At 37.1% G+C, this 22,360-nt stretch overlaps 1 protein-coding gene across 1 annotated transcript in view; it reads left to right on the top strand.

The window, feature by feature from the left end:
• kcng4a (potassium voltage-gated channel, subfamily G, member 4a) overlaps window positions 1-21,697 on the top strand; it is a 23,987-nt gene extending 2,290 nt beyond the window's left edge. The window contains exons 2-3 of the mRNA XM_083551948.1: window positions 1-580; window positions 20,252-21,697. The exon at window positions 1-580 is cut by the window's left edge and continues 328 nt beyond it. Of these exons, the coding sequence (XP_083408074.1) occupies window positions 1-580; window positions 20,252-21,127 (1,456 nt within the window). The 3' untranslated portion in view covers window positions 21,128-21,697. The remainder of the gene's footprint in view (window positions 581-20,251) is intronic.
• Window positions 21,698-22,360: the final 663 nt, after the last annotated feature.

The raw sequence follows: 22,360 nt of genomic DNA, 5'->3' as shown, positions 1-22,360 counted from the left end.
ACTGCAGGCCCTCATTAATGTAGGGGGAAATCGCTACACGTTGCCATGGAGCACTTTGGAGCAGTTTCCAATGACGCGTCTGGGAAAGCTGCGCACGTGCAGGAGCCCCGAGGAGATTGCCGGTGTGTGTGACGACTATGACGAGGCACGCCACGAGTTCTTCTTTGACCGCAGCCCCAACGCCTTTCGTGTCATTTTAAACTTCCTAGCAGCAGGTAAGCTGCGGATGCTGCGGGAGACATGTGCACTGTCTCTGCACGATGAGCTGACCTACTGGGGAATAGAGACGGCATGCATGGAGCGCTGCTGCAAGCGAAAAATGTACATGCGCCTGGAAGAAGTGGGCGATCACGAACGTCGCAAGCAGGATGAGCTAAGGAGACGCAATTCTCAGCAACGCCCCCCACAGGATGACACATGCTACCACCGATTCATGAGCCACCTCAGGGACATGGTGGAGAATCCACAGTCAGGGCTGCCAGGGAAGGTGTTTGCATGTTTCTCTGTAATTATGGTGGCCGTCACTGTCATCAGTCTGTGCATCAGCACAATGCCTGACCTGCGAGAGGAGGAGAACAGGGTGAGTTTGCACTCAAAGGCAACATTTCAAAGAGTAGATGTTCCAATGTGATTGCAATCATGGGTTGTCATTTAGGTTCCTAAGGTCACTATTTACATTTTGTACTACCTCAGATGGGGCCATGGATGGGCTGACTAGACATCATCCTTAATGCCCTGGAGATTCAATCCAGGTTTCAATGTTGAGATATGTAGCTATCTATCTCAAATCCCAAATCCTGGTGTGAATGATGTGTATCCTGCTTCATCCTGCAACGATTTAAGATTCATGCAATAAATCGTTTCTGATGACTACTGTAAAGCTCTGGTTCTCAAAGTGGGTTCAGGGGGCCCCCTAGGTGCCCAAGAAGCAACGGAAGGGGGTCTGTGATTAACTCAGGCCTAATGTATTCTTTTGGTAGACATTTTTGAAACAGAATGCTTTGTTGCTGTGTGAAGCAAATCTGCTCAGTGAGGGTCTCTGTGTTAGAGAGTTTAAACAATTAAATGTGTCCCTGGTTCTAAAATGTTAAAGAACTCATACTCTAACTAAGCTCTTACATTACTGTGAAGTGGCTTTGCTCCTTCCTAATTGTGTGGGAGTGCATGTGCACCAATCCTAGTGGGAAATAATGAAGGAAGTACAGACAGTGCTCCCCAACGTCAGTAAATACCAAAGAGTAATGAACTGGCCCAGTGAGGCATCCACAGTGTCAGCAAACACATGCAGTGCATAATGAAGCGACTCCAGAATGTCAGTATGCACACAGCGGGTCTGCAGGAGAAACCTGGGCCATTCCACTGCTAAATTATCATGCAGGCTTTCAGAGTTCATGCACACATCTAATCCACACCACTTATTCATTTATCCTTAATGTCGATTTAAGAGTGGAGGTCACGAGACTGTGAAAGTGTCACGCATAGACATGCTTTACATTGTGAATCATTCACCTGAAGAACACAGAATGTTTTACGTTCTCTCAGTGGGAGTCAGTCATAAGCGTTTGTGGATCCTTTCTGTTATTCATTTACATTGTTTTGTGAATCTTTTTCTAACTCAGCTAAATTGCTTAAATTGTATAATCTCTTTTTTCTGTTTTTTTTTAATAAATGGTATCATTATTGCACACAATGATTGTCTGCGGACTGACTATATGCCAGTGTTGCCAAATATTGATTGTTGTGTAGATGTGACAACCTAATTTTTTATTTAAAAAGTGAAAAATCTAACAACTTTTTGAGCCAATGTTTGTTTTGCTGATTGGAAGTTCTGGGGTTTAATCTCTAGTATCATCTAGAATCATGGTTGACCCTGCGCTCTGACCCCCCCATCACTAATCACCATTCTTACCAGTAAACAGGTCATTATTTTTTCCAGCAAACAAGTACCAATCACCATTGTTTCCAAAGTCCAATCACTGATCCCAGTCACTGTGGTGTACTCCTTTGTTTTGCCTTGGCTTTGTTGAAAGCACTAAAAAAAATGCATTTAGAACAAAATCCCTCTAGAATCCTTGTTTAGACCTTGAGTCAACTTGCTGCATGCTGCTTCCTCTCGCTGCTGATTTCTATTACATTTACATGGATTTGGTTGTGGCTTGTTAAAAATGATTTCTTTGTGAAGCCCTAAAGGATTAGAGTTAATTTAAACTTTTTCTGAACTTTTATGTTGTGCGTAAATTGTTTGGTCCTAAAAAAAACAAGCCAGCAAATATCAAGACTAGATGTTCTCTAAAGTTAGAGTGTTGATTGATAGTGCTGTGCTCTTTTCTAAGGCTGGAACATTGCAGCAAGTTAGATTACCCACAACAAAAACAGACATCAGTCATCCAGCCCTTTAAGAAATGTAGTTAATGTTATCATTACTTGTTGTGTCGTTTCGGGCAGGTGAGAAAATGGACGAGGAGCAGAAAAGAGTAGTCCGATAAGTGTGTAAAGACAACACCTGGGCTCTTCACACTGATAAGAGCTACAAATAAAATAGATTTTATTACCATCCTATCACTTCTCTTCTGGATAGTGACAGTTTAACTTTTTTTTCCCAATACAAAGTTCAGCATGCAGTTAGGTTATATTGTCTCCTTTAAAAAGTAGACATGTATTGACTTTTGCTTTGAATTTTATACCACAGCAATCGCCAACTTTTTTTTGTCTATTTACATTTTGCTTACATTTACTGTTATGAAATATCCCAAGAGAAGTTTTAGCAGCTATAAACAGCTGCTCATTCACCAGCTTCTCTTTTTATTCTCTCTTTATTATTTCTTAAAGGTAATAAAAAAGTTTTACTGATAAACCGCAAAGCCCTCCATCCAGAAGTCCCCCCCCCACCCCCCCACCCCCTATATTTGGAACTACCTCTGAGAATCTTTCAAAGCAGAAAGCTTCCATGAATACTAAGTAAACATTATCATTTGAACAACCACACACTATATTTTGTAAATTAGTTTATGTGGAGCATCTGTCATACAAGTCCCTGGTAATTGTTGTGTTTCTGTGACAGAGCTGCTGTTACAGAAAATAAATCAACACGTGAATTCTGCAGAGCGTGGCTAGAAATCAAGATAGATCAAGAACCACATGTTTTGACAGTTTAACACAATTTTATGGGTGTTCAATTTGTGTTTGATATAAGTGCCCGGTCACTAACAGCTTAACGTGTATATGAATGGTTGCCATGCTTTTATGGACTTAACCATAGAGGCAGTGGATCTGCAGAGGGTTTTTGAAGAAAAGGCAGCAAATGTCTGCGACAGAATAAACTCACATCCATCTTTAGAGTGTAAACGGATTCTTGACTTTCGCAAACTTGCTACAAGCTGAAAGATAAATAAGCAGAGTGAAGCAAAATAGACTACAGGCTTATTAGCATGTGAAACATGGCTCAGATCCCAGCAGTACACTGCATAGTGTCTGAGTGTCAGATTTCATGACATTTTCCACGTGGCGCATTTTCTCGCCACAAGCAAGCCCACCACACATTACCTGCAAAAACATACTGCAAATTGTTAGAAAGTCTTAATGCCAAGTTCTTCAATCTTCATCAAAAGTAACCAGCCACTGTTCACATAAAACTGTGTGAAGTTTACCTGGGACTGAATCTGACACATTTGTAAAAGCAAAGTCTTGTTAAACATGTTAAAAACCTTCGTTTACCAGCATTTTCTCAGCTTTTAACACAATACAATACGATCTGACTATCAACTGGATTTTGACACTGACATGCTACTGACTTCCTCATAGTGACTGGACAGACGTCCAAATACACCATTAATCCATCCAACATCCGAATCCTTTTCAACTTCACTCTCGAATCCATTCCAGAAGTTATTTTGCTCCTATTTAGCTAATTACTGACTGCACCTGTTTTTTGTTTACCCTCAATCAACTCAACAGATCAAATCAGTTTACAGACATCTCCATTTTTCTCCATTTTCCCATGTGCAGTTCTGGGTATTAGTCTCTTGTTGTTATTATCAGTGTGATGCATCGGTGTGTTTGTCCAATCTGTTAACGCCTGCCTGATTTTTTTAACACGATTTTGCTTTCTGATATGGATACTAAATTAAAATCAATCTCAATTCATTGCAGATTCTCTGCTAGCTTCTGTTCAACATGTTACCAGGAACACGATACGTGTATGCTTTTCCTTTTTGCATATAATTTTACATAATATACATCGATGCCATGAAGTATGTCAGTGTATTGGATTTGACAGAATGTTTGCTATGATTTTAGCAGGATCCAGCATTCCAAACCAGTATTATTTTCAATGCTTACTTATTAATGGATCCTTGCTTTTTGCTGATGCTTAACATTTTAATTTACAATAGACGTCAAATGTTATTTACAAATGTTGTATTGTGTTTCTGTGGAATCTGGTTTAGTCATGTAGTTTTTCCCCTTTTTTTTGCTGTATTTTCTTGGCAGGAAAAATACCAAAGTATAAATGTGTTTAACGCAGGTTGGAATTTGTTTCTGTGTATAAGTTCAGGTGCGGTGATTCATGTGTAGTGATAAGTGTTCGAAAACCCAGTCAGCTGCAGTGCAGAGTCAGGCATTTTTATCTTTTTTTTTTTTTTTTCATTCTGAAATAGCTATACTTCAATAGGACTCGTTTTTCCCTCTGTAATTACTTCCCTGGACATTAATCAAAGCTATTTGAAAGGCTTGCATTAGACAGTCAGTGTCTGCAGTACTGTTCAAATTTTAAACACTCAGATACAGAAATAGTGCGGCACACCTGTACAAAAGCAGCACTCCTGTTTCTCTCAGATAGATGTAGGCATTTAAGGCAGTGCCTTCCTGTGTGACTTTTCTAAAATTGGTATGCACATCATATATAAATATAGACAGACCCATACTGAAGTGTCCTTTAGAATCTGATTGTCCGTGTCTCCAACCCCCCCCCCCTTTTTTTTTTCTCACGCTGGCAGTCGTCCCCTCTTTCAAGCAATGGGAGTAAATTTGGCTTCACTGGCTGAAATTCAGCAGTGAAAGGTCCATGATGAAGGTGTTATAAGACTCCTGGACCATCCATAATGCTGCTGTAGCTCACTGTGTGTGTGTGTGTGTGTGTGTGTGTGTGTGTGTGTGTGTGTGTGTGTGTGTGTGTGTGTGTGTGTGAGAGAAAGAGAAATTGACAACATAACTGACTGTGAAGTGAATTTTAATTACTGCAGGTAGTAAAGCTACAATCTTGATGTCTGAGAAACTGAGTAGCCAGAAACCTTTCACACAAATTTGCAGCACTCATATCAGAAGAGCAAAACCTTTTAGAAACCTAATGTAACATTAGATTATACACACATTACATTTACTTCTGTAATTCAATCCTTTAAATGTCCAGACTTATTTAATTAGCCATTTAAAAGCATACTGTTCAGCAACGACTGTAGAATTTTCTGGAATTACAGTGAAACTAACTGAAAAGTTTGAGGAGTTTAAAGGAGGTATCTGACAAACACAAAATAAAAAAAAAAAGCAAAGAAAACCAGAGATCACTGAGAGTTAAGTTGTGCCTCTTTTCTGAACACTGAAGTGTCAGTGTGGTCATGAAAAATTTTATTCAGTTGTTTGTGCAGATGCTTGTGGGCCCTTTGGTTGTGGTTCCTCTAATGAGAAACTGGATTTCTGGAGGTCTGCATTTTCTTTTCTGAGGTCTTGGTTGATTTGCTTGGATGTTTTCTGTGGTACAAAGGGCAAAAATGTGTTCATTTTAAGGGTAAACTCTTATAGTCACAGGTACAAATTTTCTCTCTAGACAGCTAGCTAGCTAACTTGGCAGAACTGGACCGAATACAATTCTGATACAGTGAATTAAATCTGGACTCAATTCATCTGTTCTCTAAATGGTTAGTTTAAAATAACTTAGGATGTGAACAAAGTAGATGGTAATTGATCTGCCAAAAGGATTGTACTCTAACAAGAATTGTGTGGCATTGTGAAAAACTGAGATTGAATGTTTTAAGTCACGGTCTACATAACGTTTTCACCTCAACTACAGAGAGAGAGAGAGAGAGAGAGAGAGAGAGGGGGAGAGTAATAAATAGAGACACTATAGAGGGAGGTGTGAGGTAATTTACTTTGATGAAGGTACAATAAAGGAGAGACATTATTGATTTTATATAAGAGTGGATGGAAATGTGCAGTACCTTTCCATTAAAGGTATGATGACATTCCACTTGTGTTGACTTTGTGTGACTTTTGCATCATGATAGAAATGTCAGCTCAGATTCTGGATTTGTGCTGTTTACTAATTTTATTACGAACACAAGCAACACAAGCCCTCCCTAAGTCACATCTCTGGTCTGCCTTGACATATGCGTACATGTACACACACGCAAACACACACGATCAAGGTTTTGTTGAGCTTTATTCAACAAGTATTTTCCATGTCTCTCATTTTTAGAATTATTTTATTTATTCTTATGTTTAACAAAATGACTAATTGACCACGGCTTTCCTCAGTAATTAAACCAATATTAAAACGGATGACATTTTCTCTAGTCACAGTTCTTATCCTTATCAATACATTTGGTTTTGTAAATAAACCCGGATAGATTTATATTATGAACTTAAATTGTAAAACTTTGTTCTTTGATGAGCAACATCTGCTTTCTGTGGGTCTTTGCAGTTTCATCTGTGTGGTTATATGACAGACTTTTATTTGTTACTCAAGTAGAAAGTGACTCACGCAATTTTTGTTTGATTTGATCACTTTGACGTGTTCGTGCACCTCTAATCGGCTGAATCTCGGTAGATTGTCTTAGAAAGAATAGCAATTCAAACGAGTGGACAAAAGTATCTGATGCTCAGTTCTTCAAAGTTTATTCCTATTCTCCTACTCTATCGCTATTACCCATTGCTTTAATGATGTGCTCATATACACAAGATTTTGATGATGAATAACATCCAAATAACAAGACGTTTTATAATAAAGGAATCGCTTAAAGGACAAACCGTTTGATGTTCAGGAAAAAAACACAAACTGTAACTAATTAAGCATTAGTTACCTGGGAATTGCTTTACCTTTGGCCTCACATGCTTATTATTCATTCCCTTAATAACGCCACACTCTGACACACTTATTAGCAGTCAAAGGCCACAAGATTCAAACGTGCATTTTTTAAAATATTTTCTATGCTTTTTCTCCCTGCTGGGCTTTTCATACATCTATTTGACACATTGTGCCAGGATAAACAGGTCTATTTTAAATTTATTGTTTGTCTGAGGAAAGAATCGCCCTCTTCCTCTCCTTTCATCCTGTAACCACTCACCTTTTTGCTCTGTTTTTCACTTCGTTTTTTTTCTGCAGCACACTTTCATTGTTCATGTTCACTTTGCACCTTCAAGCAAAATACTTCTGCAGTCTAATGTTAATTGCGAAGATTGAACAACTTATGTAACAGTTTTGTTCTTTTGATTCAGGGAAAATCATATGATAGATTTTTTTTCTATAAAATGATTGCTAAGAGCAATGAGCAACTGGACCATAAGACAGTGTTTCAAATGAGTTTTTTTAGTAAAATAATAAACTGAGACATCAGCCTAACCCATTATTTTAATCACTGTTCTGCTTTATGTCTGCTAAGTTTTGAAATCATTGAATTGGTCCATGTTTTGGGTCTTTTTTGCTTTGAGCACGTGCCTGCAGTTTAATTGATAAGCTTATAAGTGGTTATTTGCTGTCGGTACAGGTCACTGTAAGTAGGTGCAGGTCAATGTATTATTGCAAGAATCATTGTGGCATATAAAGTTTCATTCATTAGTTGAATATTGACCCATTTAAGAATGTCTGAGGATTGTAGTTGCATGCTATGCAATGCATGCTAAACTCTATAGCACCTATGAATTGAGTAGGTAATGTGTAGGAATTACTACAAATCACAATAGGTTCATTTGATAAACTTAGAAGCCTGATGTTTTGTTTATTTGCAGTATGTTAAACACTGTAATGCCTGAAGTATCAATGAAACTGCATTAGGAGAGTTTGTTGTGAAATGCTTCTCTCAAATCTGGGTAGGGCTCAGAGGATGAGGGAAGGGATGATTTTTTCAGATATCACGTAGTCTGTCTTATTATCTGCATCAACTTCTCTGTAATCAAGTCTGTTACCCCCTGTCTCCACACTCTCAGCTCTTCCAATTCACCTGACTCCTGAAACAGACAATACCACTTAAATGCTTAGCAGTGTTTTCTCTGCAGTAGTATTGCCTATCCTTGCACCTAATGTGACGTCACACTGTATCATCAGGGCTGACTGCATTTGATACAGTATCTGTGCTATATTAAGAAGTTTCAGTGTGTTTGTGTGTTTGTGTGTTTGTGTGTTTGTGTGTGTGTGTGTGTGTGTGTGTGTGTGTGTGTGTGTGTGTGTGTAGGTAAACACAAATTTGGTATGTGTTATAAGATTTATGACATCAGCAGTCTGAAGAAAAAGTACATAAGGATCATGACCTGTTCTATTCTATTCTATTCTATTCTATTCTATTCTATTCTATTCTATTCTATTTTTGAGAAAGTTGCAGAAAAAAAGTCACCTTACATCTCTAGTTACAATCATATTGTTCAGCAAAACCAAAAATTCTGTCTTAAAGATGAGACCACATGAGACAAATCACTTAAATAAAAAGGTCAACTTGGCTATTGATGATCATTCATTAAGATAGCATAGATTTAAATCACTGCCTAAATACTGTATAATACTTATTCAAAAATGCTATTGCTGTGCTAAAGGCTTGAATCTGGCCAATAGCATTTTACAGTAGTATAAGAGACACATTGATACTGATCCTGTTTGTAAAATGTTGAAGATTGCATCAAGTGTCCTCTGTTTTTGAAGGTGAAATTTGTTTATGGCTCAACTGAATTGACAATTTGAGGGGCTATAAATTGATCTGATATAATTGTATGGTCAAAGATTAAACAGACAACAATAATTCTACAGGGCTTCGTTGATAAGATGATTAAGATGTCAGGTTCAAATAAACAGCGGAATCTCCTATCATCCCACCTGCCACAGAGACGCAGTCAATTTTTTTCCCTATAACCGAACACCCTGCTGTTTTTGAATCCTTTCTAAATACGTGTGAAGTATCGTTAAGGATTGTGGTGGATAAACTGTAAACAGTAGAAAAATGCAGAAAACCGTAATACTAGCATTGCTCTTAATTTTGTGCCTGTCTAATGCCTCTCGTTACTGTACTTCTCCCTCATAAAAGATTTGAAAGATGGGATATCAGTGCACATGTATACTCATACTAATATTTCTCATTAAACTTTAATATCAGACGATTTGATGCACTGGCACATCATGACCTGTTCTTTAATGTGTTTGTGATTGTAATGTGTGTGAAGGTCAAGTTGCCTTCCTCTAACACCTTGAACCCTGAAGCATTGCCTCCAGACAAAACACACATCAAAGACATGCATTGTGAGTGCATGCACGCACATGCACGCACGCACACACTCACACATACACACATAGACATGGAGAAAAAGAGTTCATAACAGTGGAGTTCTCTTCACCATTCATGGCAGCTCTGCACCAGTATGTACTGTTACTGATGAAGCAATCACACTTTTTTTAGAGAGCTGCAGAACACTTTCACAGGACTGCAGAACTCTGTGATTTCATTTAGTTTAGTTTTTTTTTGTCCTTGTGTTCTTTTTTATCTGTCTTCCCAGATATAAGAAACCTAGTGAATACTTTAGTGGCAGTTCCTACATTGATATGTCAGTCGGTGAAAATCAGAGAGGAGTCGATGCGCTCAAATTGGATTTAACTCAGATTATGCTCACATAATGTTTACAACATTTTACATATTTCTGCATAGAGCTAAACACTTTGAAACAGCAATAAACAGAAAACCCATCTCAGACGTCTGCCCTAACTGCATCACGATTCTCATAAAATGAAAACCCATATTCTCACTCATATTTTTTTTGATTTTGTGAAATGTCATCAATTCTTTCATCAAAATTCCACCGTCATTTTCACGAAAAATATCTTTTGTGGACACTGGACACTGAATTCAGTTTAACTCAGCAGAGTCACAACCCCAAGAGAATGGTGCTGTTGATGTGTCAGTATGAAGCTAAAGTGGCATATAGATTTCTTCTATCTAGTGTTGAATGCTGATGTGAGTAATAGGTCAAGGTCAAGTCAAGGTTGCTCCTGCTGCTTGGTAATTGAACAGAGGGTACAATGAAGCGGGTCTGCTTTCCATGTCAAGTCGTTTTCATTGTCCGCTCTTATTCTTCTCTTATCCCTCTTTCCATTACTCAAAATAATAGAGGGGAGCGAGTGAGTGTTTGCCGAATTGAGAATCGGCCCATTTTAATACACACTCAGACCTGTGAAGGAGGAGGGTCTGATGTGTGTATTTAATATTCTGTACAGTCTCTGGGTGCTTTCAGATATTTTAATCTATCTGGAATATTTACTGTCTTGGTTGACTTCTCTGGGAACACGACTCGACCATGATACTTTTGTTATATGCGCATTTCTAATTGTATTTAATGAGAAAGTACACTAGGTGCCAAGTAAACACTGGAGTTTTTATGCAAGCTTCTTTTTTAGACTATGATGCAACTTTGTACATTTTTATTTGTAGAAGAGACTTCGGATTCATTTACTCTAATAAACGTTGTGTGCTGCACAATTCGTTGTTTATAAATGTGCTACACAAAAAAAGGTGACACTAAGTAACCCGACTCCTAAATTGGACTGCAGTATTGTTTGAGTTACTCTCTGCATGATCTTTGCATCTGCATGGGCTTTCTCCTGGTTTTCTGGTTTTCTCCAAACCCTACTCTAGGTGGATGTAATGTCTTAAAGGGTTCAAATGTTTAATGCCCTGTTACAGAGTGGTATCCCATGCAGAGCATATTTCCACTTTACATCCTGTGTTGCGAAAATAGGATCTGAATCCACCACAAACTATAGTGGTTACTGAGGAGGAACAAATGAAGTTACATGAGAATCTGTAGATTTGTAGTGCAGAGATAAAAATTTTGTAGATTTAGTGTGACAGGAAGTATAGAAATGAATCACCCAAAAACCTATTTACAAGTATACCCTTAGTATATATCTTTAGTAGTGTGTATATATATATATATATATATATATATATATATATATATATATATATATATATATATATATATATATATATATATATATATATATATATATATATATATAATATATATATAATATATATATATATATATATATATATATATATATATATATATATATATATATATATATATATATATATATATACAGTGAGGAAAATAAGTATTTAAACACCCTGCTTTTTTGCAAGTTCTCTCACTTGGAAATCATGGAGGAGTCTGAAATTGTCATCGTAGGTGCATGTCCACTGTGAGAGACATAATCTAAAAAAAAAATCCAGAAATCACAATGTATGATTTTTTAACTATTTATTCGTATGGTACAGCTGCAAATAAGTATTTGAACACCTGAGAAAGTCTATGTTAATATTTGGTACAGTAGCATTTGTTTGCAATTACAGAGGTCAAATGTTTCCTGTAGTTTTTCACCAGGTTTGCACACACTGCAGGAGGGATATTGGCCCACTCATCCACACAGATCTTCTCTAGATCAGTCAGATTTCTGACCAGCTCCTCCCGTGTAGTTCTGGGCTGATTTCTCACCTTCCTTAGGATCATTGAGACCCCACGAGGTGAGATCTTGCATGGAGCCCCAGTCCGAGGGAGATTGACAGTCATGTTTAGCTTCTTCCATTTTCTAATGATTGCTCCAACAACGGACCTTTTTTCACCAAGCTGCTTGGCAATTTCCCCGTAGCCCTTTCCAGCCTTGTGGAGGTGTACAATTTTGTCTCTAGTGTCTTTGGACAGCTCTTTGGTCTTGGCCATGTTAGTAGTTGGATTCTTACTGATTGTATGGGGTGGACAGGTGTCTTTATGCAGCTAACGACCTCAAACAGGTGCATCTAATTTAGGATAATAAATGTAGTGGAGGTGGACATTTTAAAGGCAGACTAACAGGTCTTTGAGGGTCAGAATTCTAGCTGATAGACAGGTGTTCAAATACTTATTTTCAGCTGTATCATACAAATAAATAGTTTAAAAATCATATATTGTGATTTCTGGATTTTTTTTTTAGATTATGTCTCTCACAGTGGACATGCACCTACGATGACAATTTCAGACCCCTTCATGATTTCTAAGTGGGAGAACTTGCAAAGTAGCAGGGTGTTTAAATACCTATTTTCCTCAGTATTCATTCATTCATTCATTCATTTTCTCCCGCTTATCCGTAATTCGGGTCGCGGGGGCAGCAGTCTAAGCAGGCCCCCGCCTTCGACTGCTGCCCAATCCTCACAGCACCGTCCCTTACCGTCCCTCCTGCAGGTGGTGAGCCCACGGGAAGGCGGCCCCACGTCACTCCGAAGTCACGGACCTTGATATTTCCCTCGTAAGGGGTTTCCTCAGTATATACATATATATATATATATATATACTGATTCATTTTATTTTATTTAGACTGTCATAGTACCCATTACAAATCTTGAACCTGTCAAATGATAGTACAATATGTATCCAGTGCTATTATTTAAACTGGTTTGTGTAAAATGTAAAAAAAAGAAAAATTAAATAAAACTAAGAAACATGCCAATTCATCATCTGAACTTCTCATGCACAGTATAGTTAGTGTTATAGCATAATATGTTTGCATGTGTTTAAAGATGGATAATCCACCAGACTGCAGTGTGGAAATTTGTGAGTGTCCTTGACCCTAGCTCAGTAAAATGTTTTACTATTCTGGGATGAGCAAAAGCTTATATAATATAATGTCTTTATTACCTTGTGAATTGGCATGAACTCTATCTGATTTGAACCAGCAGGGTGGGATAATATTTGCTCATTTGAAACCATACTCTCTATAATTGACTATATTTAGCCTGAGTTTTTATATAACCAATTTAGACTAGCATTGATTCTATTAGCCAATATAAGTCTAATTCAATAAATAATATATAATAAATTCATGCTAAGGCTAAATATTGCAATTAATTTTGTTTTGCAGAAAATATGGTTGCTTTAAAATAGATTTAGGTTTAGATTTTTTATTTATTATTATTTTTTTTAACTTTTAATATTTACATTGTTTTATTTTTTTACTTGAGTACATTAATAGCTGAATACTTTTAATTGAGTAAGATTTTGACAGTGTATTTACACTTCAGCATAATTTTTTAATATGTGTAGCCTTGCTTTTAAGGTTCTAAGACATACAGCAAGTATGTGGCAAATAAAATTTGATTAGATTTTTGAAGTATTTAATGTATTTGTGGTAGACTTTAAAGATGTAGTAAATGTACAATCGATATAAAAAGTCTAAATAAAATGTCTGGGATTTGTGTTTTAACAAAACAAATTAAATCATTTCTTTTCCACCTAAGTTGTGAAATCACAACATATACAAATATGTATTCTTTTTATGTTATATATTAATACTATTATATGACATAATTAATATAACTATCTAGTATAATATCAGCATATAGATATAATATAATAACAATTTGTATAAGTGTTCAAAAGATCGGCTGCTTCTGTGGGATTGTCTTGACATCATCATGATTTCATCCAACTGCTGAATCCATGGTCTTTGCTGAAATAACATGCTTCTCACTTGTTGAAAGTATTAAAGTATAAACATTGGTTTAAACTATATAAACTTTAGAAATAAAATGTAACCATCATCAATGAATACAAAAAATGGTGCTCCACAAGGACATTCCCAATAACACCACATCTGTCCCAAAATGTATAAAAGGACAGAGTGGAATTTTATGAGACCTGCTGCTAAGAGACCTAAAGCAACATTATAGATGCTGCAGGAATATCTAAAAAATGCTGATTATTTTCTATAAATGGCAACAACAATGTTTTTTTACATGTCTGGTTATAAGATATAGGACGGAAGCTTCTTCACAAAAAAATAAGTACCGTATTTTTCGAACTATAAGCCGTTAATTTTTTCCCACTTTTTGAACCCCGCGGCTTAAACAACAGGCGGCTAATTTATGAATTTTTCCTGGGTTTTTCCCGGTTTTCACAAACTTCAAGCCAAAAAACTGAACCCCATAACATTAGACCAATGAAATTTCCAGACGGAAACGAAAAAAAGCACCTCACCTGTGTTCTGAGCTGCACGGCATCGGGAGAAAAAAAGTTTTTTTTAAACGCACGACGATGCAAAAAGATCAACTCCAGAGAGAAATAGTTGTGAAAGAAAGGAGGAAGACAGTGAACAATGACTTACTTGGTCGGCTACTGTTTAGATACAAGCCGTTGTAACGCGTTGAGTCTGGGTGAAGGGAGAGCTCGCTAACTCCAGTTGTGTGTAACGTGTCTTTCGTTAAAGCCTGTGTAAAGTTCATTAGTGTATTAGTCGGCTTATAGACAGGTGCGGCTTATTTATGTTCAAAATAAAAATATTTGTAAAATTCAGTGGGTGCGGTTTATATATGGGTGCGCTTTATAGTCTGGAAATTACGGTAATAATAATCCAGCTCAATATTTTACAATGTGTAATTTTGTATACGTATGTATGTCAATATTAAAACACAACAGGTTTAGAGTCCACAATGGCATAAATATTTTTTGTTTTGCACTTGGAGTTGCAGTGAGAGGTGCTTTATTCTGTTATAAAGCATTACTCAGTAGATAAGTTTAATGTCCTGATTTCTGAGGGATTACACAGATTAAGGATTTTAATTTGGGATGGAGCAATATATTGTGTGAGGAAAAGACTGGTGTGTATGTTTAACTGTCATATTTATGTTAGACATGTCTCTATTCTGATTGTATCAGGTAGGATTGAAGGCAGACGTTTCTATTTGTCTTCGTCTAAAATTACATATGGCCTTAAGGTTATTCAATGCACTGTATATGTATAAGAAAAGTGACATCCTGACTGATTGCCCAGACCTGGCCTTTCTGCCAGCTTTTCAGCAGTGTGCGAGGATTAGAAGGCAAAGGAAAGCAATGTTCTGACCTCAACTATTTCCAGCCTTTAGTTTTTTTTTTTTTTTTGTACTAATCCAAATAACACAGGTCTGACAGAACATGTTTGCACAGTACAGATATTTGAATGAAAGAAAAAGAGTGAGAAAAACTATAAAGGGCATCGGGGATGATAGCTGGTGAGGGAAACAGCATGTGTGTGAGAGAAAGGTGATGTTTGTGAATGTGTAGCAGTGCTAGTATGGCTGTACATATACAGTACATACAACTAGCATTTCTCTCTTTAAACAATGCTAAGAAGCTAATTTAGTGAGGTGAATGAGAAAATTTTAGTTCCCTTTATGTGAATCCCTCTCTTAGTCTCTCTTTCTCTTTCTTTCTGTATTTCATTTAATTGTCTTACACTACTAGACACTCTTACACACAGACTTTCACTTTCTATTACTCTCTCTTCTGTGCTGTTCGTATGCTCCCTGCACTGATTCATGCTTTAGCCAAAGCCATTAATTAAAAGAGAAGCGCACCTGGTATTGATCATCATCAGTTCGCTGCACTGTGAGTAAATTGTGCATGCACAGCTTCACTCTGAACATAAGAAAGACTGCACATGGTTGAGCAGAGATAACTCATTTTCACTGGGGACCTGCGCTACCTCTATCTCAGGCATGAGCTTAAATATTTTCCTCTTGTCATGAATAATATGTTTATTCTCTCTCTTTCTCTCCATAATTGCCAGCATGTATGCATTTCTTGTTGTCAGTCACACAGCTGATTTAGGCAGTGGTAATCAGTTTGTGGTGCAGCGAGATGAAACAAGCTGCCCGGTGATTGTTAGAAAAAGTAGCGAGCATCTGCTTCTGAATTGCAGCGTTTCTTCAATTATTCATTCCCATGTACGCCATCCTCCGGCTCCGTATTTGGTTATTATCTCCATGACTATATCGTTTCATTACTTTAGTTTTTGTGTGGAAGAGTTTTCTTTCTTTCTTCGCCTCAGAACTCACCCACCCCCTTGCCTCCCAATATACTATATGAACAAAAGTATTTTGTAAAAGGACAGTTGTTATCACAAAGTTGGTGGCACACAAATTCAGTCTTTGGATGTAGTAGAGTAAAATTTTACCTCCACTTGAACTAGAAGACCCAAACCTGTTCCAGTATGACAATGACCCTGTGCACAAAGCCAGCTGTATGAAGATATGGTTTATATAGGCTGAAGTCGGAAGATCTTTACTGGCCTGATAAAAAGCTCTGATCTCAGCTTTACTGGACTTTCTATTTCGGATGCACCTCAGGCCTCCTCACCCTACATCAATACCTGACTTTACTAATGCCCTTGTGGCAGAATGATCACAAATCTCCACAAACACGCTCCAAAATCTTGTGGAACATCTGCCTAGAAGAGTTAGAGATATTATAGGAGCAAATGGGGAATAATGTGGAATGGGATGTTTATAAATGACACAAATCTTATGGTTATGTTGTCCACAAACTTTTGTTCATATATTGTGTTTAGTATAGGCAGATGCAAAAAAAACAATATATATATATATATATATATATATATATATATATATATATATATATATATATATATATATATATATATATATATATTGTAATTAGCTCTTTCAAATGTAATACTTGATATTCTTTTAGTCTGTTTGCAGTTGTTTTAGGTTCTTTCACAGATTTATATGTATGCAAAAAGAAAAACAATGATCTGCTAATAGAATTTAAATGTTTTAAGCTTAGTATAAGTAAATACAGAATATTTAAAAATCAGTGGCATCCAAAAGTCTGAGACCACACTGAAATAAAATAATGATTTTGTTGTCATCATTATTATTACTATTTTTATTATTATCTTTATTATTATTATATTATTATTATTAATTTAACCTATAAATAATAACTTTAGAGTTACAAAAGGAAATGTGCAACATCTTTATGTTCACTATTCAAGATTTTCACTATTCTAATTTCAAAGTCATTATTACATTTTTTAAACAAATGAGTAATACTAACCATGTTAGCTCAAGATCAGATTTTCCTCACAGCTTATCTCTTCTATTTGAAGAGTCCTTGCCAGCCTAAGTGCACAGTGTCATTTTCCTTGTTTTATCTGATAAATATACATTTGTACAGTTTGATTTTCCACTATTTATTTTATTACTAAATTAATCAATAAACGAATTCATTATTATCAGTAAAGGTTGTATTTATCTTTATTATTTCTTTATTATTCGCTCATTACAGTGTCACTAGAAGCCTTTGCTGAGAACAGGTGAACACATCTATTACAGGAAATGGCAAGAAAATCACAGTCCATTGGGTTCATTATCTGTTGCATTTGTCTTTAGTGACTTTATGCCAGTGATGTTAGAGAAGTTTGTTAAAAGGCACCAAAGAAAGAAACTGTAATACACAAATTTGTGTGTGTGTGTGTGTGTGTGTGTGTGTGTGTGTGTGTGTGTGTGTGTGTGTGTGTGTGTGTGTGTGTGTGTGTGTGTGTGTGTGTGTGTTTGCCGGGTAGAGGCTGGATGACAGAGATTATTAAGGTTTTTCATCACAGTGAGTAATATTCTGCAGTTTCCTTGTACCTGAAATGTAATTCATTTAAATATTCACGCTTGTCTTGAATGATTTCTCGATCTAATGATTCAGTTGAAATGTAAAAAAGATAACAATATATAATATTGTGCAACTGGATAAAAAATGCTTGAAAATTTGAATGTTGTACAGTATGAGGCACGTATCTTTGGTTCATCAAAGAAAAGCACCTATTTTGGAAGAAAAAACAGATTGAGAATCAGCACGAAGCAAAAAGTTTCAATTGCTTGGCACTTTAAACAACAAAAAAAAGATTTTTTTTTTAAAAAAAAATTAGAATTAAAATTAGAATTAAAATTAGAAATTTTAACATTTTTGAATATTTGAATAGTCTTCTACATCCTGCCTTCTTAATTTAATGCAGTATACAATATCTCATATTGACATTTACTGTTATTTTTACTGTAGAGCTATAAAATGATTAGTATTATACAGTTTAATGATTATTTCATATACACTGTTTTTTTATTAATCCATGAATTATTTTTTTTATCTAGGATGCATTTCAGTTTTTATTTCTATGCACCTGCTGTATGATTTTGATTTGCATCCATCATGAAATGCATTAGACTTAATATTAGATTGTCAGATATGTTTTAAGAAAAAGATTCCTGTATGTATTCCAACATCCATTTTATGTTGCTGAATGGATGAAGCATTGGGCTTTGGATTAGAAGGTTTTGAGTTCAAATCCCAGCCCCAACAAGCTGCCACAGTTGGGTCTTTGAGCAATGCAATGCTTTTAATGCAAAATTGCACTGGATAGGAGCCTCTGCCAAATGCTGTAAATGTCAAAACATCTTTACATCTTCATGGCATGGATTCCACAAGATGTTGGAAACATTTCTTTGAGAATCTGCTCCATGTTGTCGTGATTGCGTCACACAGTTTCTGCAGATTTTTTTCAGGGGCACTTACATGTCTCAAAATGTATGTTTTATAACATCAAGTGTGGTGACCACTGAAGGACAATTAGTTCAATGTCATTCTCATGGAAGCAGTTTGAGATGACTTGTGACATGGTGCATTATCATGCTGGAAGTTTCATCAGTCCTTGTTGCGTTTTATAAGCCTTTAACTACTCAGGTTTGGTGATTCTACCCATTTTGCGGCTTCAGCTTTCTCTTAATGACTGTCAGAAGTGGAACTCAACATAGTCTTGTCTTGTTGTAGCTTCTCCTTCAAGGTTGAAATTGTTGTGAATTCTGAGATGGTTTTCTGTTTGCCATAACAGAAAATTTACCATTTAGTATTTCTGTCAGCTCAAATCAGTCTGGCCATTTCCACTGACCTTGTTTATCAACAAGGTGTTTCGGTTTAGAGAATTGCCACAGAACTCACTGGAAGTTTTTTCTTTATTGCTCTTTATTGAGTAAAAATACAGATTGTTTTGTATGTGAAAACTCCAGGAGATCAATAGTTATAGAAATATTAAAACCAGCCCACCAGGAACCAACATGGAATGGTAAAAAAAAAAAACGAGATAAAAATTTTTCCCAATTTTGGTAGTTGATGGGAACATTACCCGGTGCTGCTGGCCCATATCTGCATGATTTTATGCATTTCACTGCCGCAACATGATTAGTTGATTAGACGAAAAAGTGCAGCTGGGGGACGAGGTGGTATACAGATGTTATAATAAAGTGTGTTAACATAAATCTAACATTTTTTTTGTTGGAATGCCTATTACTAAATCACACGACATCTAAAGAATCAATTATTTTCCCCCATCCCTAATCTGTTTGCCATTTTCTGAAGATTTGTGCCTTTTTCTTTATAAAGGACAAGGACATGCATGTAGATGCCATGGTGATTAAAGCAGTAGTTGATTGATTCACATGGGTGGAATGCGATGTCATTGACATTTCTTGAAAGAGCGGTCATGGAGATAAGGTCACTTTAAGTGCATTAGCACAAAGAAATTGACAATCGGCATTAGGGAAGGCGCAAGCCTTCATTCACATGCATAACATCCTCCTTATCATCACATTCACTTCAGAAGTAATGCAGAACAAGGTGAGAAAATGAAGCTGAATTGAATTGAGAAGGTAGCTTATGAGAGAGAGAAAATAGACAAAAGATGAGAGCGGAAAGATTGATTGAATCGTTTCAGTGTTTACGTGGCTTTCTCTGGAGAGGGCAGATAGAGGGCACAGTAATCTGTTTCTCTTCGGTGTTCAGTAAAGTGTATGCACCTTTGACCCAGGATAATTAATTGATTCTCCTACGACTTATGGTTTAAAGTGACTTCAATACCCAAAGTAAACAAAGACGTCCCTTTAATGATTTGATGTCTATCTCATCCCTCATCTTATCTCTCTATTCTTTCTCTCAGCGGGACACAGCCGCCTTTTTAACTGACTGACCTTGGTTTTGTTGTCTAAATGTTATCTCTCACTGCAAATTCTTTTGCCCATCTCGCTAATTCACATTCAGCTTAGTAGACCCTTTTAAAGACTCTCATTGTGTTCCAGTTGACCACATTACATTTAGCTGGAGCTTGATTAATAGTAAGAATTTAAGTTTTTTTCTTTCTTTCCCTTTTCAGGGTGAATGCTCGCAGAAGTGCTACCACATGTTCATCGTGGAGACCGTGTGCGTTGCGTGGTTTTCTCTGGAGTTTGTGTTACGCTTCCTGCAGGCACGCAGCAAGCTGGAGTTCCTAAGAGGACCACTCAACATCATCGACGCCATGGCCATCTTGCCCTACTATGTGTCCCTGGCTGTAGATGAAGAAGAGGAAGATACAGGGTTTGACCAAGAACGCTCACCCGCTGGAAAGGGCTATCTGGACAAGCTGGGCCTGGTGCTACGAATCCTGCGAGCACTGCGTATCTTATATGTAATGCGGCTTGCACGACACTCACTGGGCCTGCAGACTCTGGGACTGACTGTACGGCGAAGCACTCGCGAGTTTGGCCTTCTGCTTCTCTTCTTGTGTGTAGCCGTGACACTATTCTCACCACTTGTTCACCTGGCCGAAAGTGAACTAAGCGGTGAGCAGGACTTCAGCAGCATCCCCGCCTCCTACTGGTGGGCCATTATCTCTATGACTACAGTGGGGTATGGTGACATGGTGCCACGTAGCATCCCTGGTCAGGTGGTGGCGCTCAGCAGCATTCTGAGCGGCATCCTTATCATGGCGTTCCCTGCCACCTCCATCTTCCACATGTTCTCGCGATCCTACCAGGAGCTCAAACTAGAGCACCAACGCATAATGAAGGAGGAATGTGCAAAAGCCGCAGCTGCGGCTATGGACTTATTTGGAGAGGATCCAGAAAAAAGTGGGGATCATCTTCCACCTACATTGGCCGTCCATCCAGATCCTGAAAAGGGGGGATCCATTGAGGGTGTGTCTCCATTAGAGAACAGTGGAGACTTATCAGGCAATAACAGACACACCATAGCGGTAGGACCTTTGTAGAGACTATTGACACTATTGATAATGCTGACTTTGTAGTGGTTCCTGATCTTCTAACCTTTCAGTTGAAGCAAAAGATGTAAGGATCACACCATTTGCAAAAAGACTTTCACTATGTGAATCAGACTATTTTGTCTTCCATCAGCCATCAGCTGACTACTTCTAATTAATATACTGTAGTTTTCATATTGACTTGCCCAAATCGAACACCTTTATCTATATTAATTGCCCTCAGGCCTATTACACCATGCGGATGATTTTTATTGTCCCAATATGTCATGGCTATGGCTTTGTCATGCTGTAATGATTGTAGCCTAGATCATTTTTGATTTCTTGTGTCATTTGTGAGATCTACCTTCAGTTTAAACTGATTAAAATCGACACAAGCTTGCACATTATACCGGCTCGTTCAAGATTAAGTATGATAACTGCTCTTCCATTAGTGCTATGTTTCTTTTGTCAGTAAAGAAATATATAGGCACATTTAATCTTGCTCTACCTTTGTAGCATTTTGGACAAGACAGCACTAACTGACCCATAAAGGAATCTAAATAAAAGGCTGTAGTTATCCTAGCGCTTTCCCTGTGCTGTTTTCATTTTTCATTTGGTTTGCTGAAAGCCTTCTTATTTGCTGTGTCAAATGTTCAAAACACCACAACCACGCACATATTAGTACTCACACACACTGGCTTTCACAGAGAGACAGAAAACAGTGTGTATGTGTGTTCGACAGGGGTGAATGTGTGTGTTGGTGTTTATGTATTTGCAGACTGGTTGATGTCTGTATACACTGCAGTCTGTGAGTAATTAGAGAGAATTAATGTTGTTTTGGCTCTGCAATCCAGCAACATTTAAATTGACATCAGACAATAGAAATCAATTTAAAGTGCGGCTTAAATTCAAGAACATTTTTGTCTACACAGTGCACCAGTCATGTTTCTCATGAATCATAGAAATTGTTCATTTGGATTATTGATTTGGTAGAGAAGGTATGCTTCTCTGTTGTAATTGTTGGCACATTATGCTCTTTGAACAAACAATGTCTGTATGTTTGTTGAACTCATTTTTTGCATTCAGGAAATTATTATATAACATCCATGTCTTGACCTAAGTGTGGTCAATCCTGTCTCCAGATAAACAGGTCTTTATCTTTTAAAATCAGTTCTTTAAAGGTCACAGAATCAACTTCACGCTCAGTGCATATAGGATGAGATGGCCAACAGATGTGGGTTAATC

The sequence above is a fragment of the Silurus aristotelis genome (genome assembly GCF_946808225.1).
Source record: "Silurus aristotelis genome assembly, chromosome: 10".
NCBI lineage: Eukaryota > Metazoa > Chordata > Actinopteri > Siluriformes > Siluridae > Silurus > Silurus aristotelis.
Note: the sequence above shows the minus strand (reverse complement) of the source record. Positions and strands in the feature narration are given on the sequence as shown.